Consider the following 22,413-nt stretch of genomic DNA (forward strand, 5'->3'; position numbering starts at 1 on the left):
CTTTACGGTATCAAACCTTACTTATGCTGCCATTCTGCTGAACTGAAGCCAATCTTTATTTCTGCCACAGCTTGTAGTCAGAGCTATACCAATTGACCCTGAGGTAGCACTGTATATGCTTGCACAGCTTCTTCTTTTTCTAATTCACATTTAAAGCATTCTAAGTTGGCCATCCTTTTATGTTCTTCTAGCAGATTCCATAATTTAGCCCTGCGTTTTTAAAAATGTTCTACCTGACTTTTTCATTTAGTTTGCTCTTGTGATCCTAGATTGGAAAGATGCATTTCCTTTTTGAGGCTTGTTTTCCTTTTCCTACTTTTAAAAACTTAAATGGATGCAAACAGCATATCCTTTTCTAACTAAAATTTGCTCTTGGTTTTCAATAATATTAAGTGCCATTTTCTGAAATGTCACTAGCTGTACAGTAGGCTTCTGGAGGTGCAGTGATCAAAATGGTTTGCAGTATTTAAAATGTGCCAACTTTGGAAGCTTTCCTAATGATTCCTAGCATGGGATATATATATATATATTTGGTAACAACCACTAACTTAATGTTTTTATCATATGGTGATCACAACTCACAACCTCTTTATGAGTTTCAGTCATTATCAACTGAACAGCAGTATATCAGATGATCTAAACTAATTTGACTGCTTTTCATTTTATGACATTTAACTGTCCTAGCCTAGTTAGTAGCCATTTCCTAACAAACTTGACCAGTCTATGACTCATTCCTAACTCTAATCATTTAGAGGCAAGTTAAAAGTCAACTATCAACAACAGACACCTGAGGAGTCAGGTAGTTCCCATTCTTCTTTAAAGAACTGTTCATTTTCCTGTTGTGTAGTGCATTGCACTTTCCCTAAAGGCTGCCAACATTTGAGAACCGCAATCAACTCACAAATTATGTAATCTTGCTCTAAGGGAACTCCTCCTATCTTTCAGAGCCAGTCTCCAAAACCAGCAGGGAAATACATTTGGCTTTTCTTGCCGGGGTCACTTGTGTGCTGTAAAGAAGCTGACAGAACACGAAGGGTAACAGCCAAAGAAGTAAGGTGAGGTGTGTGTGTTGTGTGCCGAGGGAGTGTAAATATAAGAATAACAGGTCAAGAGCTGGAAGGGAAAGGGTGAAAAACTATACCAATATTTCTGTCTCTGATTCTTGTTCTGTATTCCTTAGAACAGCATTCCTGAAACGGAAAAGTATAGGAAGGGATGTCCATGCAAGCTCTAAGCTTCCGGACAATGCCAAAAATCTTTTTGGGAAAGATTCTTCTTTGCAGAGGCATTTTCCACCTGAAAAATCCAGGTGTATCTATTTGAATTATGAAGTTCCTAAAAAGTTATTGATCCTTTAAAATATTTGCCTAGAACTTAGAGGCTAAGGTAAATGACTCACAAGGGGTAAACTGGCATCACTGCGGAGAAATAAAGGGTCAACAGTGCATATCTAACTGTAATCAGTGTTTGGTTGCTGTGATTTTGTTGTACCATTTTCATTTTTTAATAGAAATAGCACTTTGACTTATCTATTGCTTCACAGTGCTTTACAGTGCTAAGCAGTTTACAGGGTTAGCATATTGCCCCCAGCAATCTGGGTCCTAATTTTACCAACCTCAGAAAGATGGAAGGCTGAGTCAACCTTGTGCTGGTCAGAACTGAACTCCTAGCAATGAACAGTGAGGTAGCTTGCAATATTGCATTCTAACCACTGTGCCATTACGGCTCATAATGTAAGAATAAGGTTGGTTTGAACAATTCCTTTCCCACTAGGTAACCATGGTATGCCGTGTAGCAATTATTGGAGCAGGAGTGAGTGGCCTTGCATCCATCAAATGCTGCCTGGATGAGGGACTGGAACCAACATGCTTTGAGAGGAGTGAGAGCATTGGTGGATTGTGGCGCTTCATGGTGAGATTCAAATATCCTACTTGTGTGACAAATGTACTGAGCTTGAAACCTGCTTAGGTATGCTGGAGTTCTTCTTATACCAAGTGCATCCCTTGTCTATTTCTTTGATTGGCAAAATATTTGATATCTTTTTAGATCTTATCTCAAGATATCTTGGATTTGGAGGGATATTAGAGATGTTTATAGTGGGTGGTGAAACACTTACAGAAACTTGTGTTGGAGTTTATGCAAAAGTACTGACTGGAATTTTATTCAGTTCATCGTATATTTTAAATACCGTATTTTTTGGAGTATAAGATGCACCGGAGTATAAGACTCACCAAAGTTATAAACAGGCAAAAAAAAATTAAAAAAGTTTTTGCACTCTGCAGACCTCCCAAAAACGGACCATTTTTCATAAAAACTCCCTCCCCCCAAAAGGCATCCTTTAGGAGGCTTATAGAGTGCTCCGGGGGGGGGGAGCAAAAACGAGCAAAAAATGGTCCATTTTTCATGAAAACAGGCCCATTTTTAATCACAAAAATTGCATGCATAGCCTTTAGGAGGCTTATATAGTGCTCCTGGGGGCTGGGGGGCACAATTGAGCAAAAAGCAGCCTGTTTTTCACTCATTTCTGCCCTCCCCAGCCCCCAGGAGCATTCTGAAAGCCTCCTACAGGCTCTGCACGGTCATTTTGGTGAAGAGGGTGGGGTTTCGGGAGGCAGAAAATGCTGTATTCAGTGCATAAGACACACCCAGATTTTCAGCCTCTTTTTGAGGGAAAAAGGTGTGTCTTATATTCCAAAAAATGCAGGTAGGTAGAGCAGTGTTTTTCAACCATGGCAGTTTGAAGATGCATAGACTTCAAATCCCAGAGTGCACCAGCCTTTCTGCCTGGGGAATTCTGGGAGTTGAAGTCTGCATATCTTCAGGTTGCCAAGGCCAGGAAACTGGGATAGAGTGTAGGTGTCATTCATATTGCTGTATCTCTTTACTCCATCTTTTTACTCTTTATATTGAGCAAGTCTCAGATCACACAGAGCTATAATAGAATTCAAGAAAAAATGGGCACAGTTCCTCTTCGGATTTACAGCTTGAATATATGGAAGTTGAGAATAGATAGATAGATAGATAGATGACTTGGTCAGTCCTGGAATCTGAAAGAAAGAGAGATGGGATGAGGGTGGTCAGTACCTAAAAATTCATAGTCAAATACGAGGTAGTGTCATCAAAGGATGATGATGCAAAATACCCGCTACTCCAATATGTAAGATATTGCAATTAGAGACTTGAGGGTATGATTTGAAATGCTAGCCCATGAGATTACTGCCTGCTACCTACCTACCTATTCACCTACCCTTCCCTCCTCCTTATTTACCAAATAGGTCATTTTTATTTTTAATAAACCTAATTACAAATTGCAGTGAAAGCACATTGGGCTGACTCAAAATACCTTTCATCAAGTTCCTCTCCAAATGGAATACAATTGTATGTGATACTAAAGCACCCTTTGAAAATGGGAAAGGAGTGATATTTCACATAGTTTATTTCTCTTGAGTTGGCTCTTAAAATTAGTTGACTGGCTGATGGATTGATAGTTTTGATTGTATGGTTTATAGTGTGAATAATTTCAGCTGATTAAGTGAAAGTATTCATAAATCTTGGTTCCATTAGGTGAGCCATAAATGTCTTGTTCTAGGATTCAGCAAGAGCAGAAACAAAAATGATTTCCACTTTCAACAGCTCCATCAGACTTTGTGAAGTTCTCGGTGCTGTTTCTGCTTGGTTGTTCACTTTCATATGTTTCATTACCTGATTAGGTAACTTCAGGACTGCTTATGTCTGTAAGCAAACAATTCAGAGAACACCAAGGACTACACAGTTCAACCCAGAGCTGCATTTACTCTGTTCATTGGGTCCATCAGGCTTTTATCTCCTATCCCCTTCCCACCTCCCACCTGTCATCCAGCTAGCTCTCCCTCTGGCTCTAGTTAAAAAAACGCATAAGGGACTTGGCTTAACTGGGAAATCTTTAATGGCTCTTGTTGTAGACTAGAGTAAAAAGTGGACAACTGCTTCCATATTTCATCAAGAAAGGTGTAGGAAATCCCCAGGGGTCAAGCTTAACTCAAAATTTGTTATTGTAATCAATGTGAACAGTTTCCATTTCCAATTTGCAAAAGCATTAAATGTTAGAGCTAAATTTTTAAGATCTGTTTTAAAATAATTGGGTATCTGAATCTTCATGTTTCACTTTATTTGCTTCCACTTACTTGTTTGGTTGTATATTTTATACTGCAAATGTGTGAGTAACAATTCCCAGGGTGGAAGATTAAACCAAGTTACAAATAGTCCAGATAAATATTTTTCAAGAAACTAGTATTACTACAAATAGTAGCTTGTAATTGCTGTTATATATACTTACATTACATGCATGTTTCCAAATGATAGTGCAATAGTTAATCCAGAAAATAAGTATTCAAGTTAATAAGTGTTATTTGATAGGACTTTGACATCTGTCTTCTTTTTGTTGCCTGGGAATAAGCTATGGTGTTTTGTTTTGGTTATGCAACCTTTCATAACCATCTGCAGAATATTAATCCGTGCAAACTTGTTGAATAACATGAAGTGCTGCTTGACTGAGTACTGGCCACCTTAATCTTTTGGACTGCTTTGAAAGCAGCAAGGTCCTTGTGAAGGCTGTAGCCTTAAACTGCTGGACTCCTAAGAGTAAAGCAGCTGGAAATCAAGGTTTAAGAAGTTCATGTCCAGATTTCATCTGATTCCTCCTTTGGACTGATGTTCTGTCTTGATTGTATTTTCCACAGCTTCTGATTGTAGATTTCCCTGTTTTTTTAATACCTCCTGGAGCAGCAAAAGAAAAAGACAAAAACACCAGTGTTATTGTTTTTCCTGCCACTCAGGCTACAAAGGGGAAGTGGCAGAAATCTTGTCAATCTGACTCAGGATTTAAAAAGGAAAGAAAAAAGATCTATCTGTTTAAGTTGGCTCTGGAAAAGCTTAGATTTGTTTCTATGGAAATCTATTGCAGGAGTTTTACTATTCTCCCCCTTAACATTCCTACTTCTTGTTCTCAAGTCTGCAATATGCATGAAAAATAGGCACAGCTTCAGTTGTGGCTATCATCTTGCCTCCCCGCCGCCTGCATCTTTTTATTGTTTTATCTGTACACTTTTAAAAGAAATATTCGTGGAGATAGTAGGTGACCAGCATTCTTGCTTTTAGAACACAATAACTGACAGGATTGGAAGTTTTTGCCTATTGTGAAATGAAAGGCAGCAGTGGATCTGGACTCTACCACTTGAGGCATTACAACTCAGAAAACACTTTCATGTAGTGCAGAAAAAGATGAGTGGAGATTGCCTTCTCAGTGGGCGAAGGATGGTTAGAGCACAATGTTGTACATTCCTGTCCTCAAGAAGTGGTTGAAGGCTAGCACTGAGGCAAGTGGACCAATCAGGAAAGTTCCCATAAATTAGAGCAGTCCCCAAAGTACAATTCCTTACATGGGAAATGGTATAGTGTTTAAGGCACCAGGCTAGAAACCAAGAGACTGTGAGTTCTAGTCCTGCCTGTGGCACAAAGGCAGTCATTTCCTTCCTTCCTTCCTTAGGAAGGAAGTATTGATGAAAAAAAATCTTGGCTGCCACCCCACAAAATATTCTTTAGATTCCTTACCCAACCAATGCTCAGAAATAGATATATTTCCCTTTGGAAATAAACTGTACTCTAAACTTTGAATTTTGACATTCTATAGCAGTTAGCTGGCTCACATGTCACTGGCTGCTGATCCCTCTTCTGACATTTAAAAATGTTTTTGATAGAATTGCAAGTATAATCCCCATCCCTATTTAAGAACAATTTGTACTCTTGCGAACTTGCCTGAGGCAAGTGTAGGTAAGTATTTCCCAGCCTCACAAAGAGTTTTCTTAAACAAAAGAGGGTTAGTAGATTAAACAGAATCTGTAAAAGGAAACTGCCACACTTCTTTCTTCTTTCTTGGCAACTGCCACAAATGGCTTTCTTCTAACAAATCCAATTACTTGCCCTTCTGGTGATTGTATAATCCATAGCCTTGTCCTTCATGGAATGAAAAATGCCTTGCATCTCCTAGTCTTGTCTTGGTAAGACTAACATTTCTCAATTGTAGAATTCAGATGAATGGACTTCAATTCCCAGAATTCTCAGCCAGCCATGTCCTTCTGGGAGTTGAAGTCAGGTATCTTAAAAGTTGCTAAGGTTGGGAAACACTGCACTAGGCTCTTGGGGGAGGGCGATGGAGCCAGCACTAATGGCAATCACAAGGATGAGACAAACAGTAACTACTGTTGTAGGAACCAGGCTCGGTCAGTCACCAGGACCAGAGGTTTAGTCTTCAGAATTTTCAGACTCGTGCTTGAGCCCATCCTCAGGAAACTACTCTCTCACCAGATTGTGTGCTTTGGGCTATTCTATGCATAAATGGACACCTCATGTGCTGTGAAGGATTCCCAAAGTCGAACTGTTTGAAGCACTAGCTGCTCATATCGCTCACGAATGAAGGCAAATAATGAAGACTAATGTTGCAAGATCCAATCTGGGTAACCAGTATTGCATATTTCTCTATGCATATTGGATGTATCTTCCCAATCCAATTGACATTCTAATTTCCATGTTTATTTGGCTACTGGCACATACATACCATGTTTAAGCTGCAACGATGAAAGACTGCTCCCCTTGGGGCTTTCCATGCTAATTATCTACAGTATTGTTTACAATGGCTCTAAGTTCTGTCCTTTTTGATAGAAATAAATATCTTGTTTTATGAGTATTGCTTGCTTTATGAATAATGTATTTTATTTGTGTCAGTCAGCTATTTTGATTACTTCTGGCACACCTTTTGTTTGGGTGTCCCTATGGCTGATCTAAGAACTTTTTCCTTGCCATGTTGTTCCATGCAAATAAAATTAGGATAACAAGCCTAGATTTTATGGACAAGTTCAAAATGATCTATCACTTCTCTCAATGGAAAATACCATTCTTATCTGCCCCTTTTTGTTTGTACAACAAACAGAGCAGAGAATCTAGCACCTCAAATTTCAAGTTAACTGAAAATATTTCCACTTTCTGCAGCTCTGTTTCTTTGAAGAAATTTCAAATACCATTCATCTTTGCTTTCCTTTCTCTGCCAGGAGTCACCAGAGGAAGGCAGAGCCAGCATTTACAGATCTGTGTTTACCAACTCATGCAAAGAAATGATGTGCTACATGGACTTCCCTTTCCCAGAGAATTTTCCTAACTTTATGCACAACTCCAAACTTCAGGAATATATTGAACTATATGCCAAGCATTTTGATCTTCTTAAATACATACAGTTTAAGGTAAGTCAAAGGTAAGCTGATTGAGAAGGGATTTTTAACAATTGTCTTTCATTGCTGGTTCACATTTAGTTTGTGGATCCCAAAAATACTGATCTGTGTTGCTTCTTATGACTCCTGGATAGCAGTCAAACTATGTTTTTTTATTTATTCATCAAATTTATATGGCCAGGAAGTGATTCTGAACAGTGCAGAGCAAAAACAGTATAAAACAATATACATGTCATACACAGTCATATTAAAAAGTTGCAAAAACCTAAACCATGCACACAAAAGCTTTGATTAGCAATGGAGATATCTCAAGATCTCACCAGTTCCCTGGGACAAAGCTACGTTTTGAGAGACTTCTGGATGGAAAATTGATGGAAGAAGGGAGAAATAATGGGAGGATAACAAATGAAGGGGGGAAAGCATTCTAGGGTTCTCATTAAATTCTGTGAGTAAGGCAGGGTGATAGGATTAGAAGAGCAAACAAAAATGACTGCTGTTGACTCAGTTCTTGTTTAACCCAGCATAACAATAATACCTTGCATTTCTTCTGCCTATATCCCTGGCATTGCCTTTTCTTTGGTTTGGTGAAAATTTATAATTCCCAAGATTCTTTCAGTTGAATTTGTAAAGAATAAATATAATTAATAACTGGCACTGATTTAACTTTTTGCATAAGCCTAATGTGCTGAATTCCTGACTTGAACATTATTCTAATTTTCACAAGAGAAGGTCTGAAAGAGAGCTTATTTTTCTCTCTGACTATAAATGTTGAATTCAGGCTGAGAATGAATTATGGAGGGGAGATCTATGTTCCTAATATAGTTTGTTTAAACTGGGTTCCTTTTAGGGGCTGATTATATATTGAGCTACATAAATCAGGGTGTTTCCACTATTATGGCTTTATGCAGAATTGGCAAGCTTTTCAGATACTAAGCACTATTTCGATACAGCTTTGCTCCCATTTTGTTTTTAAAGAACTTGTCTGAAATATCATCCCTAAGATCTCACAATTCCTTACTGTTTTCAACAGATATCTTGCAAGGGTTAGCAATCTTACAATAATTTTGCCATTTAAAATAAAATTTAAGAATAATTTGGAGATATGTATACATAATCTGAAGCATCATGGGCCCTTTAGCATTACCAAGTGCTGCATTGTCAACGATTGACTTAGCATACTGCACAAATTAAGACATAGATATTATAGGTTGCAATCCTAAATTCTTTCATTGGGGATTGATTGATTGATTGATCAAGTCACTTTCAATTCTTAGCAATCACACAGGTAAATATTAGGGATAAGTTTTATTACACAAGTAAACTTGTATAGGATTGGATTACATGGTCCTTTTGTCAATTTTTTAATTCCACTGAGAAGAATTATAGATATATACCCATGTATAATATCTATGTACATACGTATATCTCATACATGATGTATCCATTCACACCAATGAGATGTTATCAGTAGTCATTTATATAGACTTGCTTTGGATCTTGAATCATACTAACTCCCCAGTCATTAGGGCCAGGAAGTTCAGCCAACTTGTTGTTAATGTGATTTTTATAACTGGAAGATAATGTATGATATATTTGGGCATCATCAGTTATTGTAATGTTGTTAAAACACAACCTTTGTTTGTATGCAGCAGCCCAGACCCACAGTTGTGAGATAGGCAACCATATAAATTATATAAATAAATAAATAAATATGTCCTTGAATGTTTCTTCAAAGACACATGTGACCAATATTAAGAAGCACTCAGATTTCCGTGTCTCTGGCCAATGGGATGTTGAGACACAGAAGGATGGCAAGCTGGAATCAACTACTTTTGATGCTGTCATGGTTTGCTCAGGACATCATGTGTATCCAAGTATTCCAGTTGATAGCTTCCCTGGTAAGTGACAAATATATTAAATAGACATGGAAAAACAGCAAGAAGATATGTCCTACTTAGGATTTATTAAAATCAATGGAAGTTATTATCTGACTGGACTGGAGGGAGCAGCCCTACCCCCTTTAATCTTGTACATATACGTGTTAGTTTTCACACTACCCCCGATCCTGTATATCAGGTTTTGGGCTCATATGAAACCCAATTCACATACAATAATAGATGTAAGGTATTTGCTGGGCAAACATCTATATTATGGTAAACATGCTTGTCTGTGACCGAATCAGCACAGCTTAAAAGAGGTCCCACTCTTCCACTCTTAACATGGAGAGTTTTATATTTTTCATAATGACTAAACAGAACCAACCTTTGATAAACCACAAATGATAAAACACACTTTGTGAATTGTTATGAGTGATACAAGAGGTTCTCATGCTTTTTCTTGATGCAGGTAAAATACATTGTATCTTCTTCCTTGTAGTTATTTCAAAACAAAATTGAGCCTAAAGTTAAATGCATGACAACATTAATACATCAGTTTTACTTTTAACAGTAGTTGCTAGCAGTGGGGAAGTGGACTAGAATTATGGCAGATGAGAAAGAATTTTAAAACCATTTTCTCTTATGCTGCTATCCTGTTTAAAATCCTTCTTTCCAAAGCTGTAAAGAAAATCCCATTAATTAACAGTAAGCTTCATTTTTAAGGGCAGCGGGGCATACAGACCAATTACTCTAGGAAACAGCAATAGTAGAAGCTGAGATGATATGAACAGTATCAGTGGGAAAACTCAAGATGTACATCCATGTCAGACCTCCATGTGTTTTCACTCTATTGCATCAGTGGTTTTGTTTTGATGTGCTGGAAGATTCCAATTGTTACAATCATAATTTGTTTTCAAACTTTTTCATACAGGATTAGAGAAATTTCAGGGTGCCTTCTTCCACAGCCGGGAATACAAAGGCCCTGAAAAGTTTAGGGGGAAGAAAGTTCTGGTAATTGGCCTAGGCAACTCTGGGAGTGACATTGCTGTTGAGCTCAGTCACACAGCCTCACAGGTATTGCCTCTACCCTGATAGTCCTCGTTCTAGTTCTAGTTGTTCTAGTTCTCGGAGTAACCCATCCAAAGCTGTGCCATTTCCTAGAGGGTCTATTTCAAAAAATCTTAAAATGTGCTATGTTTACACTGATTTGCACATAGTGTAATGAGAAAAAAATAGGAGGATCCAGATGAGTTACATGCAGAAGGATTCAAGTTCAATTTCTAATACATCCACTTGGAAGAATTTTCCATTAGTACAATATGGACACTTCGCTCTAAAGCCTTGAAAGACCTTTACCAATCTGTCATAGTGATCTAAGTTGACTTCACATTGTGTTAAACCATAGTTTAACTGGAGGTATACAGCCAATATTAAGCTATAGTTGATGGTTACAACAATGGAGACTGAGTTCACATAATATATTAAGTCACAATGAAACCTAATTGTTCTACAAACAGAAAATGTTTGTACACTCTGGATTCTCACAGTCTAAGAAGCCTCCAAACATGCTTAAAATGCCTCGTACATGGAAGGGAGTTGAGATGGTGGCGTGCATGGCCCTGGAACATGGATTTCATACTTTGGTATCCTGTCCTTGTTTTTTAAAGGTTTGCATCAGCTCTAGAAGTGGATCCTGGATAATGAGTCGTGTCTGGGACAAAGGCTACCCTTGGGACATGCTGATTGTAACTCGCTTTGAAACATTCCTCAGAAACGCCCTCCCAACAGCCATTTCTGACTGGCTGTATGTGAGGAAAATGAACAGATGGTTTAAACATGAGAACTATGGCCTGATACCTGTGAATAGGTAATGTATGAACAAGAGCTTATAATGAGATCCTGTGAAAACACATTCCCTTCTGCCAGATCCACACTGATAGGCAAATGTATTGCTTGTTTAGAAGACTTATATTCATATTTTGATTGAGTGATTTTTAATACAGCGTTCAAAACGTTATAATAAGCAAACTAATATAATAATCCAAAACTCATACAACAAAATGCTTTAGCTAAATCCTAATCAAGTCAGAGTAGATATGCTGGTGGAAAATAATGGAAATTATTTTAATATATCTAATGATGATGGGTCCAAGAATGGAGAAGCTGCCTTAGCATATTAATAAGTCACTTGTAAAGTGAAAGGAGACCGTTGTTTAAATGTATGACTAGAGTAACAGTATTGAGTATATTTAATTTAATTCTTATGTTGATGTAAATACAATTAAATCAAATTCAATTTTCTACTATCCTCTAGTTCTGGTAGTGTAAACTTGGCCACTTAAAAGTCAACTACAGCTTTTGGCCCATAAAAGGTTGCACACTCTTGCTGCAGACGTTTCTCCCTTTTTCGGGGTGGGGGTGAGGAGCATAAAATTTGACTTAATTTCCTAAGCCATTTATATTACACCTAAAATCAGAAAAGTTCCACCCACATATGGCACCATTTTGTTCAATGCTAATAATAACACACTAACATTTCTACAATGTGCTCATATCATTTTCTACATGATATCTACAGAGATGTAGAAGGATCCTCCTTTTTGATAGCACTGAATTAAATTAACTTTAAATAAATTTGTGCTTTGAATTATATGAAGTAGCAAATGTAATAGAATTTTAGATAATTCAAACAACGTTAGGATTGATGTAAATAAAGATATATTCTTACAGATTGAATTTGTAAAACTGAACAAGTTGTGTTCCATTCCTTGAAGCAGAATAAAAATTTGCCAAATTAAAGATACTAATGGGGCAAGAAAAAAGCCAAGTGTGTACATTGGATGCAACAGTACTCTTTCATATTCTCTGAAAAAAGCCTTAAAATGTTAGTCTATTATCCTGCTGAAAAAAATTAACTTTTTAACTAAATCTATTTCTAGATAAAACAACTATAACAATAGTTTGACTTTTCCAAGAAAGATACCATAAACTGCAAGAAGAAATCTATAAATAAGTCATAGTCTATCTGAATTGCTAAATAGTTTAAATATTCTTCTGAAGTGAGTTTGATTTGTGCAAGACACACACTTCACTTTATACAAACACTGAGATTAGAAGAAAATGGTCAAAGTTCAGAAGAACTATTATTTTCTCATCCATATCAGTTCAAAGCCAAAATTCAATCCAGAAAATGTTACATAAACTTTTATGTCAATCCCAATGACCTAACACAATTTCACATTTATCTGGGGAGTGGTAGTCTGTTCAGTATAATAATCCCTACTGCTGTACAGCTTTGCGCTATGACTGTTTTGCAGCAGTCATGAACTGTGATATAGGGCTGGTTTAAATTTGGCACACAAGGTTTGGAGTCTTCCCAGATACAACCCTAATTAACACTATATATTGAATCCTATAAAACAAGATGAGGGGGGAGAATGAAGAGATAGTGTGTATTAGAAGAAAGGATCATGATTTGGGAAGAGAATAGCACCACTATGCAAGTCAATCTAGTTAGGATGATCAGTTGACCTAATCTACCAGCATTAGCTAAATGGGTGGGCTAGTGTATTAAAAAAAACCACTGGCCTAATTTCGTTACAGCATTGGCTAACATGGAGAGGCATTAGCCAGGGGGTAAACTGGCTTGCTCATAAATCTGTTGGCCTGATCTGCCCATTGGCTCATTCAGAGCTGTGTTAGTACCTGCTTGCCTGAAAATCCAATTTGTGGGAAGCAGATACGTATTTACCATTTAAGCTCCTGTTGTCCCATGCTCCTGCTGCTTGTCCAGATTGTGTCACTTGGCAACAACTTACATGCTTAGTCCAGACTGCAGGCTACTGCAGTATCCCATTGGACAGTTTCCCTGATGTTGGCTATATCTATAGCTACATACATTACACACACACACACACACACACACACACACACACACACACACACACACTTTCCTTAAAAATCCAAACACCAAAATGAATACAAATGAACAATGAAAACAATACAACTTTGGGAAAGGTGGATATATTGTAATAGTGTACAACTAAAAGGTTTTACACCCCTCTCCAGGACAATGCCTGCACTTCCCCAATAGAGGTATAGCTTATAATTTGGGAAACCCTCCTCTAAGAGAAGCTGCAAAGAATGCTATAGAACAGTGATGGCAAACCTTTTAGACACTGAGTACCCAAACTGTGCATGCGCATGCCCAAACTGAAAAGTGTGTGGTACATACATGAATGTGTGTATGTATGGACACGTGGACATGCACATGCTTGGACACATAGACACAAACATGCATGGACACGTGGACACATGCATGCATGGACAAACACAAGTGTGGACACTTGGACAACCACACATGCAGACAAGCACACATGCACAGCAGAGACCCCAAGACCAGCTGGCCGGCGGGAGGCAAGGCATCACAACACCGGCAGCATGTCAAGAGGCAAGATCTTTTTCTTTCATGAGCTCCTGCTTTATCATTTGCAGGGAAACAGAAGCTCCTGAAAGAAATGCCACGGAGATCTGACCTGGGGCAACGGAACGTGTGCCAGCAGAAAGGGCTCTGCATGCCATCTCTGGCATGTGTGCCATAGGTTCTCCATCACGGCTATAGAATGTGGATGTCCAACCTTTTGCCTTGCATTGGCCACATATAAAATATATAATGTAGTTAATGTATATATCACACAATAATGTTAAACATTTATGATCTTGCGAAGCCACATTATTAGTGTCCAAGGCTGCATGTGGCCCATGGCCTGCATGTTGGACATGCCTGCTATAGATCCTGAAGTGAGCAGGAAGTGAGACTGCATATTTCCCAAGGTCCATTCTTATAACTAAGAACAAACCATAAGATGGAAAGTGGTTGCGAATATGGATCTGATGAATCTGAAGGGCAAATGTGGTACTTTGGGAGAGAAGACAGAGCTTTGGATTTGGCCCACAACCCAGATATTCCTCATTACTGTTTTAAGATGTGACATATTCTTTGATTTTTTTTTCTCATGAGCTGGTTTTTGTTCATATTACAAATTGTTTACGCTTAAGTGGCTTCAATGGCAAGTCAAACATGTACAGCTTTTCAGGACCAAAGGCCACACTCGGCCTTTCAATGGTGTGATAGGATCATACCCCCAAAATGATGAGGCCAAGACAGGAATTGAAACTGAAATTAAATTAGTTACAAATATATGGCAGTTCCTTCCCTCTGTCGCATTAAAATTGTAATTTGGTAGCAACCCTTGGAATCACCCTAGGACCATATTTACAAAAGACCTCAGAGCCTGTGGTTTTGCACTTTGGGCCAGGTAACACTTAGCATCATTCATGAATGTATTTAACTAAATACATTCACAGTTTTAAAAGTAACAACTGGCGAAGAAAATCAACATGGACAATTTCTCTTGAAGCTAAGCTGAAATTCCAGGTAGAAGTCTTATTTTTCTTTCAAATCTGCTCTGCTGAATAAACAATGAAATGTGCATTTTGAAGGTATATCAAATGGTAGAACAGTGCAATTTAAATAATTTAAACATTAAAAAAAGAAAACTGTGGAAGAATAAAATGGCTGAAAATGTATATTATAAATTCATATATCATAAAGCAAGCAAATGCATTTGATCAAATTGTTCAAAAAAGAACAATAATGTTAATAAAGAGCATGTATCAGCATTCTGTTGCTGCAGTTCAAGTAGAAAGGATGAAGACTTTCCAAGAAGCAGAAAAAAGAATGAGCCCTCTGCAATTTCGCTTTCTGTAGGAGAGAGAGTGGCAGAGTCAGGGTGATGAGTTAAATGAGACATCAGTTTAGAATCCTTATATAGCCACAAAAGAATGAAGTCCAACTTCCCTTGAAAGCTGTTGGCCCTTATCTAGTTCTTCCCAGGTGCACTATGTTAATCTAAAACAGGGGTGTCAAACTTGCGGTGTCACAGCGGCATCACATGACATATTGTGACTTTTTGCGCCTTCGCTAAACCAGGCGTTTGCATGGCCAGCGTGTGACGCATCCGCCCCCCTCCCCCAGCCCGGGACTTTGATAGCCCTGGTCTAAAAGATTCCTGAGCATAGCCTTTAACAATAAATAAATAATTCAAAAACTTCACATACTGTACCTTGTTTTTTGTACCTGGCATATCCTGAGACAGCAACTATATAATATACAGTATATGTTATACAGATATACAGTATGACCCTTTAAAAAAAGTAATATCTGCCAACTTAAAGGTCCCCCTCTCTTCTCTTTCTGCCTAGGACTCTGCGAAAGGAGCCTGTCTTCAATGATGACCTCCCGAGCCGCATTATCTGTGGCACTGTTGTGGTTAAACCCAATGTGAAGCAATTTACAGAAACCTCTGCAATATTTCAAGATGGGACTGTGCTGGAAGGCCTTGATTATATCATCTTTGCTACAGGCTACACCTTTGCCTACCCTTTCATGGATGATGAATCCATTATAAAGAGTAGAAATAATGAAGTCACCCTGTACAAAAGTATCCTCCCTCCTTTGTTGGAGAAACCTACCATGGCAGTCATTGGTTTAGTCCAATCTCTTGGATCAGCTATCCCAACCGCTGAGCTTCAGGCGCGCTGGGCTACAAGAGTATTTAAGGGTTAGTGATAATGCTGTACATCAGGATGTCCCCCGTTTCACATATTACGTGCCATTTTATGTCTTCAAATTAATACAATTACTAGTCCTAATTTTACATGAATCATTCAGAGTAAAACTTAACATCTGATATGAATTATCCATGATCAGAATCTAAATTTCTGCTTTGGTAACTGCAGTTATCTTGTCAGATCAGGGTCAAAATATTCTGAATGATCATCCATATTTAATATTTTCTGCAGATATCATTGTTTTTAAAAACTTTTTTTTTTATAATTCTTTGGCTATATCCCGCTTCTCAAATCATATTGAAAATCCAGGTTGTATATTCTGAAGTCACTTCACTTAAAATAGTGCAGAATGTATGAATAAAGAGATGTAGAAGGATATGCTTATTGTATCTGTGAAAAAATGATTATCGTAAGAAATCATAGCCAATTCTTTCTTCCTTCTACAGGATTATGTAAGCTGCCTTCAAAGACCACCATGATGGATGACATAGATGAGAAAATGGGGAAGAAGCTCAAATGGTATGTATCAATTGCAGATATGACCTCTTAAATCTCTACCCATGTAAGAAATGTTCATACCATCACTTCAAGTCCTACAAGTCCTTTTAACTTTTGGGATGATTTACTAAAATACTAAAATTGCTTTTGAGACAATCTACTATTATCTTTGTCTTCATTCTATTTTATTTTATTCAAAAGAAAATTGAAATACAAAACGCCAAAAAACACTTTCTCCTTTCTTTTTTCTTTTAAGGTTTGGCCAGAGTGACACCCTGCAAACAGATTATGTTGTCTATATGGATGAGATCTCCTCCAACATAGGTGTCAAGCCCAACATCCCACTTCTCTTTTTGATGGATCCCTGGCTGGCACTGAAAGTCTTTTTTGGCCCCTGCAGTCCATATCAGTTTCGTCTCACTGGGCCAGGGAAGTGGGATGGAGCAAGAGATGCCATCCTAACCCAATGGGACCGAACATTGAAGGTCACAAGGACACGAATTGTACCCAACTCTCAGAAGTGTTTTTCTTTCTCTGTTTTGCTCAAAATCCTTGTAATTCCATTTCTCCTTGCTGCTATTTTTATAGTGTTGAATTAGTAACTTCAATGTCAAATGTGATAATGTCATGGGATTCTAAACTATGTTTTATTGGAAAGAAAATAATCTCAGGTTTTATAATAAACATTTCAAGAGTGCTGAACACCTGCATATACAGAGTCCACATAAAATTTGACAAGCATTTTAAGAGATCATCAGCCAAGCATTACATGTGCAGATTCCTGTGCAGAAGCCAGATGTCTGGCCTCTCCTATAGCCTAAGCTGAAAATGCCCTGGAGAACTGTGGCCAGTGACCAAAAGGCTTCTGTGTGACAGTACTTCAGATATTGAAGGTAGTTGCAATCAGGGATGGGTTTCAAAATTTGTTACTACCAGTTTTGTGGGCATGGCTAGGTGGGGGGGGGGCATGTGATTGTGTGGTTGTGGACAACTTGATGTCACTCACACCCATGCCCACTCAGTCACATCCCCCCCCCACCTAGTCACGGCCACCGAACCGGCAAAAAATTTTGTTTTGTCACTGGGAGGTTGGCAAAGAAGCCTCGATTTCCCTGCTGCTGCTGCTTCTACCTCGGTGCCAAATGGTCCATGTCAGAGGTGGGCTCCTACTGGTTCAGCTGAACCAGTAGTGGTTTGGCAGCCTGGGTTGCTGGAACTGGCAGCGACCCATCCCGGCCACACCCCCAGATCAGTTTTCCCAGGGGTGCCATAGGGGCCGCCATTTTTCTCTTGCTTCTTTTTCCTATTTTTCTTGCTTTTTTTTTTCTTGCCAGTGCAATTTCTATTGCACTGGCTGGCCACGCCCCCAAACCAGCCCATTCTGATGCCTGCCCTGCCTTGCCTTTGCCATGTGGATCCATAGAACTGCCTCCTCCTTCCTACACACAGGTAAGCAGCATTTGCACTTGCCTACCCCCGCCCCCTCCCCACCGGCTGCAATCCGGCCCCTGCCTGGTGAACTGGGCAGCCGGCAGGGAAAGCAGTGGGCAGGTGGATGGGACTGGCCTGGCCTCCAATGCTCCATCCCGCAGGGGCGGTGGCAGCGAGTGGTATGGGAAGAGAGCCCCGAGCCACCATCTCTGTCTCTTTCCTCTGAGAGCTGGCTTGGGGGATGGTCAGCCTCCACCGCCACTGCATCCTTCCCTTGCTGCCCCTGCCGGACTAAGTGTTGGTGGCCAGGCCGGTCGCAGTCAACCATCCACTTGCTGCTTTCCCAGCCAGCTACCCAGCTGACCAGGCGCGGCCCAGGCTGCAGCTGGTGGGGAGGGGGTGTGCATGGGGCAAAATGGGAGGTGCCCCAGTGGCAGAGGCTCCGTGTGGACAGTGAGGGAAGGATGCAGTGGCGGGAGAGGCTGGCTGTAATAGTACTTTAATAGTAATCTGAAATATAAATTTATCTTTACTGGTATCAACTCAACTTTCCCCCATTTCACTGTCCAGAAAATAATGAGAGATGCTGAACCCAGGTTTTGTTGTTTCAGTATTAATCACTACCACAATCTTGTAAGGGACAAAACTCTATTTTTAGGCTTCTCCCTGAGTTGATAGAAATGGCCAAGCCTCAACAGAAAAAAATATATTCTTAAAGACAAAAGGAGTATGCATTTTTTCTAGCTCAGAGGTGAGGACAAAGGAATGTAGAAAAGTGGTTTTCCAAAGCTGTCCAAAGACCTTTTTCTTTGTTTGCTCAAATTATCCACTGGTTTGCTGTTTGCACTGTGCAATTGGCAGAGTTGCATATAACAGCAGAAATGTGGTCAAAGCATTGTGTTATATGATTTATTCTAATCTCACCCATAATAATCATATTTCCTCTTTTATATCATAAGATATTTAAATTGGCTATAATATTTGACTTCTTCATAACTTTCATAGTTCCATTTTTTTTTGTTAAGTATTACAGCAAATATTTAAAGCAGATCCTGTCAGAGGCTTACATAATCCAACATTGCAAAAGCTTAGGTTATATAATCGGCAAAATCTCAGCATTATTTTAATAGGAAAACTGCCACTGAGTAGAGGAAAGTCTCATTTACTTCAGGAATACAGGAAAGTACAGTATATATATGTATCCCTTGGATTGGAAGTCCATTACCAGTTTATCAATGGGATGGGGGGAAATCCTATAAAGTGAATCCCAAAATGAGAATATAAAGCACCAAGATGTCTAAATGCTCAATGATGTTTTAATTCACAGGCATCTGACAAAATAATTCAATTTTATTCAACCTGTGTAATTTCATTTACACCAATCCCTTCAACCAGACGTTTCAACTAAATTATGAGGTGATAAATTTTCTCCTCTATACAGTTTTATACATAATCCTTCTTTAGTGCAAAGTCAACTGTAATACAAAAACATTTCCTTAATGAACTGCAATCCCAGAACTTCCTATCTCTTTAATAGGCAATTAAGCAGCATGTTTCTTTCATTCCAAACTTTCAGTTATAGTTAAACTCATAATTCCATTGTAATCATTCTATATAATCTACTCTAAATTTATTTCATCCAGGATCAAGAGTTCACTTTAAAGCACTAAAACGTTATTACATGCTACTTTTACACAAGAATCTGATCTACTCTACTGATCTAACGCTCAAGGCAAATTGGCACAAGTTAACAAAATTCATAGGAGGCTGGATTTAGGCCTCTTGTAGGAACATAGCAACTCCAAACTAATGATGTGTTTGAGCCCACCTTCAGACTCTTCCTGGTCACCACCTACAAATTGTTTCAGAACACTTAAGAAGGTAGTACAAACAGAATCCCACATACACATTTTCAGCAGCTTCCATTTTGTCTTAACTTATATTTCTCATGGGAAACACTTACCTAATAAGATCACATGTATGTTCCTACTGTACATGCAACATTCCTTATACCTTACAGTCCAAAACTTTTGCAGTTTTTGTTGGTGGTTTCAATTGAATTTTATCCAGCTTTAAAACCATGTGTAACTCTACTTTTCTTTACTTTACTTTATTTGGGCTTTTATACCGCCCCCTCTCCCCAAAGAGACTCGGGGCGGTGTACAGTCAGATAAACACATAAATAAATCGAAAATACAAACATAATTATATACTCAGTACCTAAAAGAGGAGGCTATACGAAAACTGTACATAAAGCAAAGCATTTAAAAACAATATTTAAAATAACCCCTAAAAAATACCCAATTAAAAAATATCTGCCAGGAGGTAGAATAAAACTATGAATGGGCCAAGCCGGCTAAACGGAACAGATGAGTCTTCAGTTTTTGTCGGAAGGAGCGGAAGTTGGTGGTGGTTCTAATATCGGGGGGGAGGTCATTCCAGAGGGTTGGGCCCATCACAGAGAAGGCTCTACTCCTAGGCGCCGCCCATTGGCATTGCTTAGTGGACGGCACCCGGAGGAGTCCCTCCCTGTGAGAGCGAATTGGTCGCAGGGAAGTGTGTGGTAGGATGCGATCCCGCAAATAACTAGGTCCTGAGCCATGGAGCGCTTTAAAGATGGTAATTAACACCTTGAAACGCACCCGAAAGACCACAGGCAGCCAGTGCAGCTCGCGCAGGAGCGGTGTTACGTGGGAGTACCTAGTACTCCCCATAATAGCCCGCGCGGCTGCGTTCTGGACTAGCTGCAGTCTTCGAGTCCCAAGGGAAGCCCCATGTAGAGGGCATTGCAGTAGTCCAGCCGAGACATCACCAGTGCATGAGTGACCGTGCGTAGGGCATCCCGGTCCAGTAGGGGGCGCAATTGGCGCACCAGGCGAACCTGGTGGAACGCCCCCCTTGCCACGGCTGCCACATGGTCATCCATTGACAGCCGAGCATCTAGGAGGACGCCCAAATTACGCGCCCGTTCCACAGGGGGCAATTGCTTGCCCCCTATGGTCAGTGATGGAATCAACTGACTGAACCAGGGTGCCGGTAGCCACAGCCACTCAGTCTTGGAGGGGTTGAGCTTGAGTCTGTTGTCCCCCATCCAGACCCCGACGGCTTCCAAACACCGGGTCATCACCTCGACAGCCTCGTTGGGGTGGTCTGGGGTGGAAATGTACAGCTGGGTATCATCAGCGTACAGATGATACTCCACCCCAAAACCACGGATGATCTCCCCCAGTGGCTTCACATATGCGTTGAACAGAAGGGGCGAGAGGACCGACCCCTGAGGCACCCCACAAGTGAGTGGCCTCAGGGTCGGCCTCTGCCCCCCTGCCAACACACATTGCGTCCGGTCGGAGAGGTAGGAGCCGAACCACCGCAAAACGGTGCCTCCAACTCCCATCCCCCCCAGCCGGCGCAATAGGATACCATGGTCGATGGTATCAAAAGCCGCTGACAGATCTAATAGGACCAGGATAGAGGAACAACCCCTATCTCTGGCCCTCCAGAGATCATCAACCAACGCGACCAAGGCCGTCTCCGTGCTGTGTCCGGGCCGGAAGCCGGACTGGCGCGGGTCTAGATAGTCGGTTTCCTCCAGGTGACGTGGGAGCTGTTGTGCCACCACACTCTCTACAACCTTCGCTAAAAAGGGAAGGTTGGAGACGGGACGATAATTAGCTAGCTCTGCCGGGTCCAGGGAAGGCTTCTTGAGTAGGGGCCTCACCACCGCCTCTTTCAAGGCGACCGGCAAGGACCCCTCCTCCAATGAAGCGTTCACAAGACCCAGGAGCCAGCCTTGTGTCACTTCCCAGGATGCCAGTACCAACCAGGAGGGACACGGGTCCATTAAACATGTGGTCGGTCGCAGCCGTCCACACAACCTGTCCAAATCCTCAGGGGCAACAGAATCAAACTCCTCCCAGAATGGTCTCACAAGACTCACTGTTGGCGGCTCCTCTGGTCCACTGAAGGGGGCCCATCCGCTCCGGATCTGAGCAATTTTGTCCTGCAGATATTCCCCAAACTCCTCTGCTCTGCCCTGTAAAGGGGCTTCCCGCGTCCTCTGTGATAAGAGAGAGCGGGTCACCCGAAACAGGGCGGCAGGGCGGTTATCGGCGGACGCAATAAGAGTGGCACAATGTCTACGTTTGGCCACTCTTAATGCTACAAGGTAAGTCCGTGAGTAGGCTCTTACCTGTGTTCGGTCAGATTCGGAGCGCGAGGACCTCCACCTGCCCTCTAGGCGTCTCCTATGGCGCTTCATCACCCTCAGGTCCTCGGTAAACCAAGGAGCCCGGGTGGGTCGTTGCCGCAGGAGAGGCCGCAAAGGCGCAACTCGGTCCAGGACCCCAGCGGCCGCTCTATTCCAGGCGGCCACTAGGTTCTCAGAGCGAGAGCGGGTCAGGGCTACAGGGAATGGCCCAAGCTCCGTCTGGAACCTATCCGGTTCCATCAGGCGCCTGGGGCGGTACCAACTTGGACAGGTTGGTTCCGCCTCCTCGCGGTGGGGGGTAGCGCCAGGGAAGTCCAGCCGGAGACATGAGTGATCTGACCATGACAGGGGAGTGATGATTACATCCCCTCTTCCCAGATCACTCGTCCACTGTTCAGATACCTAATGTAGGGTAGTTAACTAATTTTATCTTGTGTAACAATCTCAATGGTTTTTTAAGCAATTACAATAAATAATACAATTATCATCTCATCAATGATATTTATTT

General features: G+C 40.6%; 1 protein-coding gene and 1 long non-coding RNA gene across 2 annotated transcripts; one reads left to right on the top strand and one right to left on the bottom strand.

Annotated features, from left to right (window-relative positions):
• The first annotated feature begins 1,738 nt into the window (after positions 1–1,738).
• Positions 1,739–16,977, top strand: FMO3 (flavin containing dimethylaniline monoxygenase 3). The gene is made up of 8 exons (XM_081948241.1): positions 1,739–1,911; positions 7,083–7,271; positions 8,995–9,157; positions 10,068–10,210; positions 10,804–11,003; positions 15,401–15,759; positions 16,216–16,288; positions 16,524–16,977. Exons 1-8 carry the CDS (start codon positions 1,780–1,782, stop codon positions 16,864–16,866), a joined length of 1,602 nt encoding a protein of 533 aa, XP_081804367.1. The 5' UTR covers positions 1,739–1,779; the 3' UTR covers positions 16,867–16,977.
• Positions 16,978–17,109: 132 nt separating this feature from the next.
• Positions 17,110–22,413, bottom strand: LOC309389658. Its single transcript, XR_014174983.1, has 3 exons — positions 22,308–22,413; positions 17,839–19,788; positions 17,110–17,609 (listed from the first exon to the last, which is right to left on the bottom strand). It is a non-coding gene; the product is annotated as an uncharacterized lncRNA (long non-coding RNA).

The sequence above is a fragment of the Natrix helvetica genome, assembly GCF_964273705.1.
Source record: "Natrix helvetica genome assembly, chromosome: 3".
NCBI classification, from domain to species: domain Eukaryota; kingdom Metazoa; phylum Chordata; class Lepidosauria; order Squamata; family Natricidae; genus Natrix; species Natrix helvetica.

Coding starts and splice junctions, on each gene's coding strand:
- FMO3 (XM_081948241.1), top strand. CDS start 1,780: ATGGTATGCCGTGTAGCAATTATTGGAGCAGGAGTGAGTGGCCTTGCA. Junction 10,211..10,803: donor TCAGTCACACAGCCTCACAG/GTATTGCCTCTA, acceptor TGTTTTTTAAAG/GTTTGCATCAGCTCTAGAAG. Junction 11,004..15,400: donor GGCCTGATACCTGTGAATAG/GTAATGTATGAA, acceptor CTTTCTGCCTAG/GACTCTGCGAAAGGAGCCTG.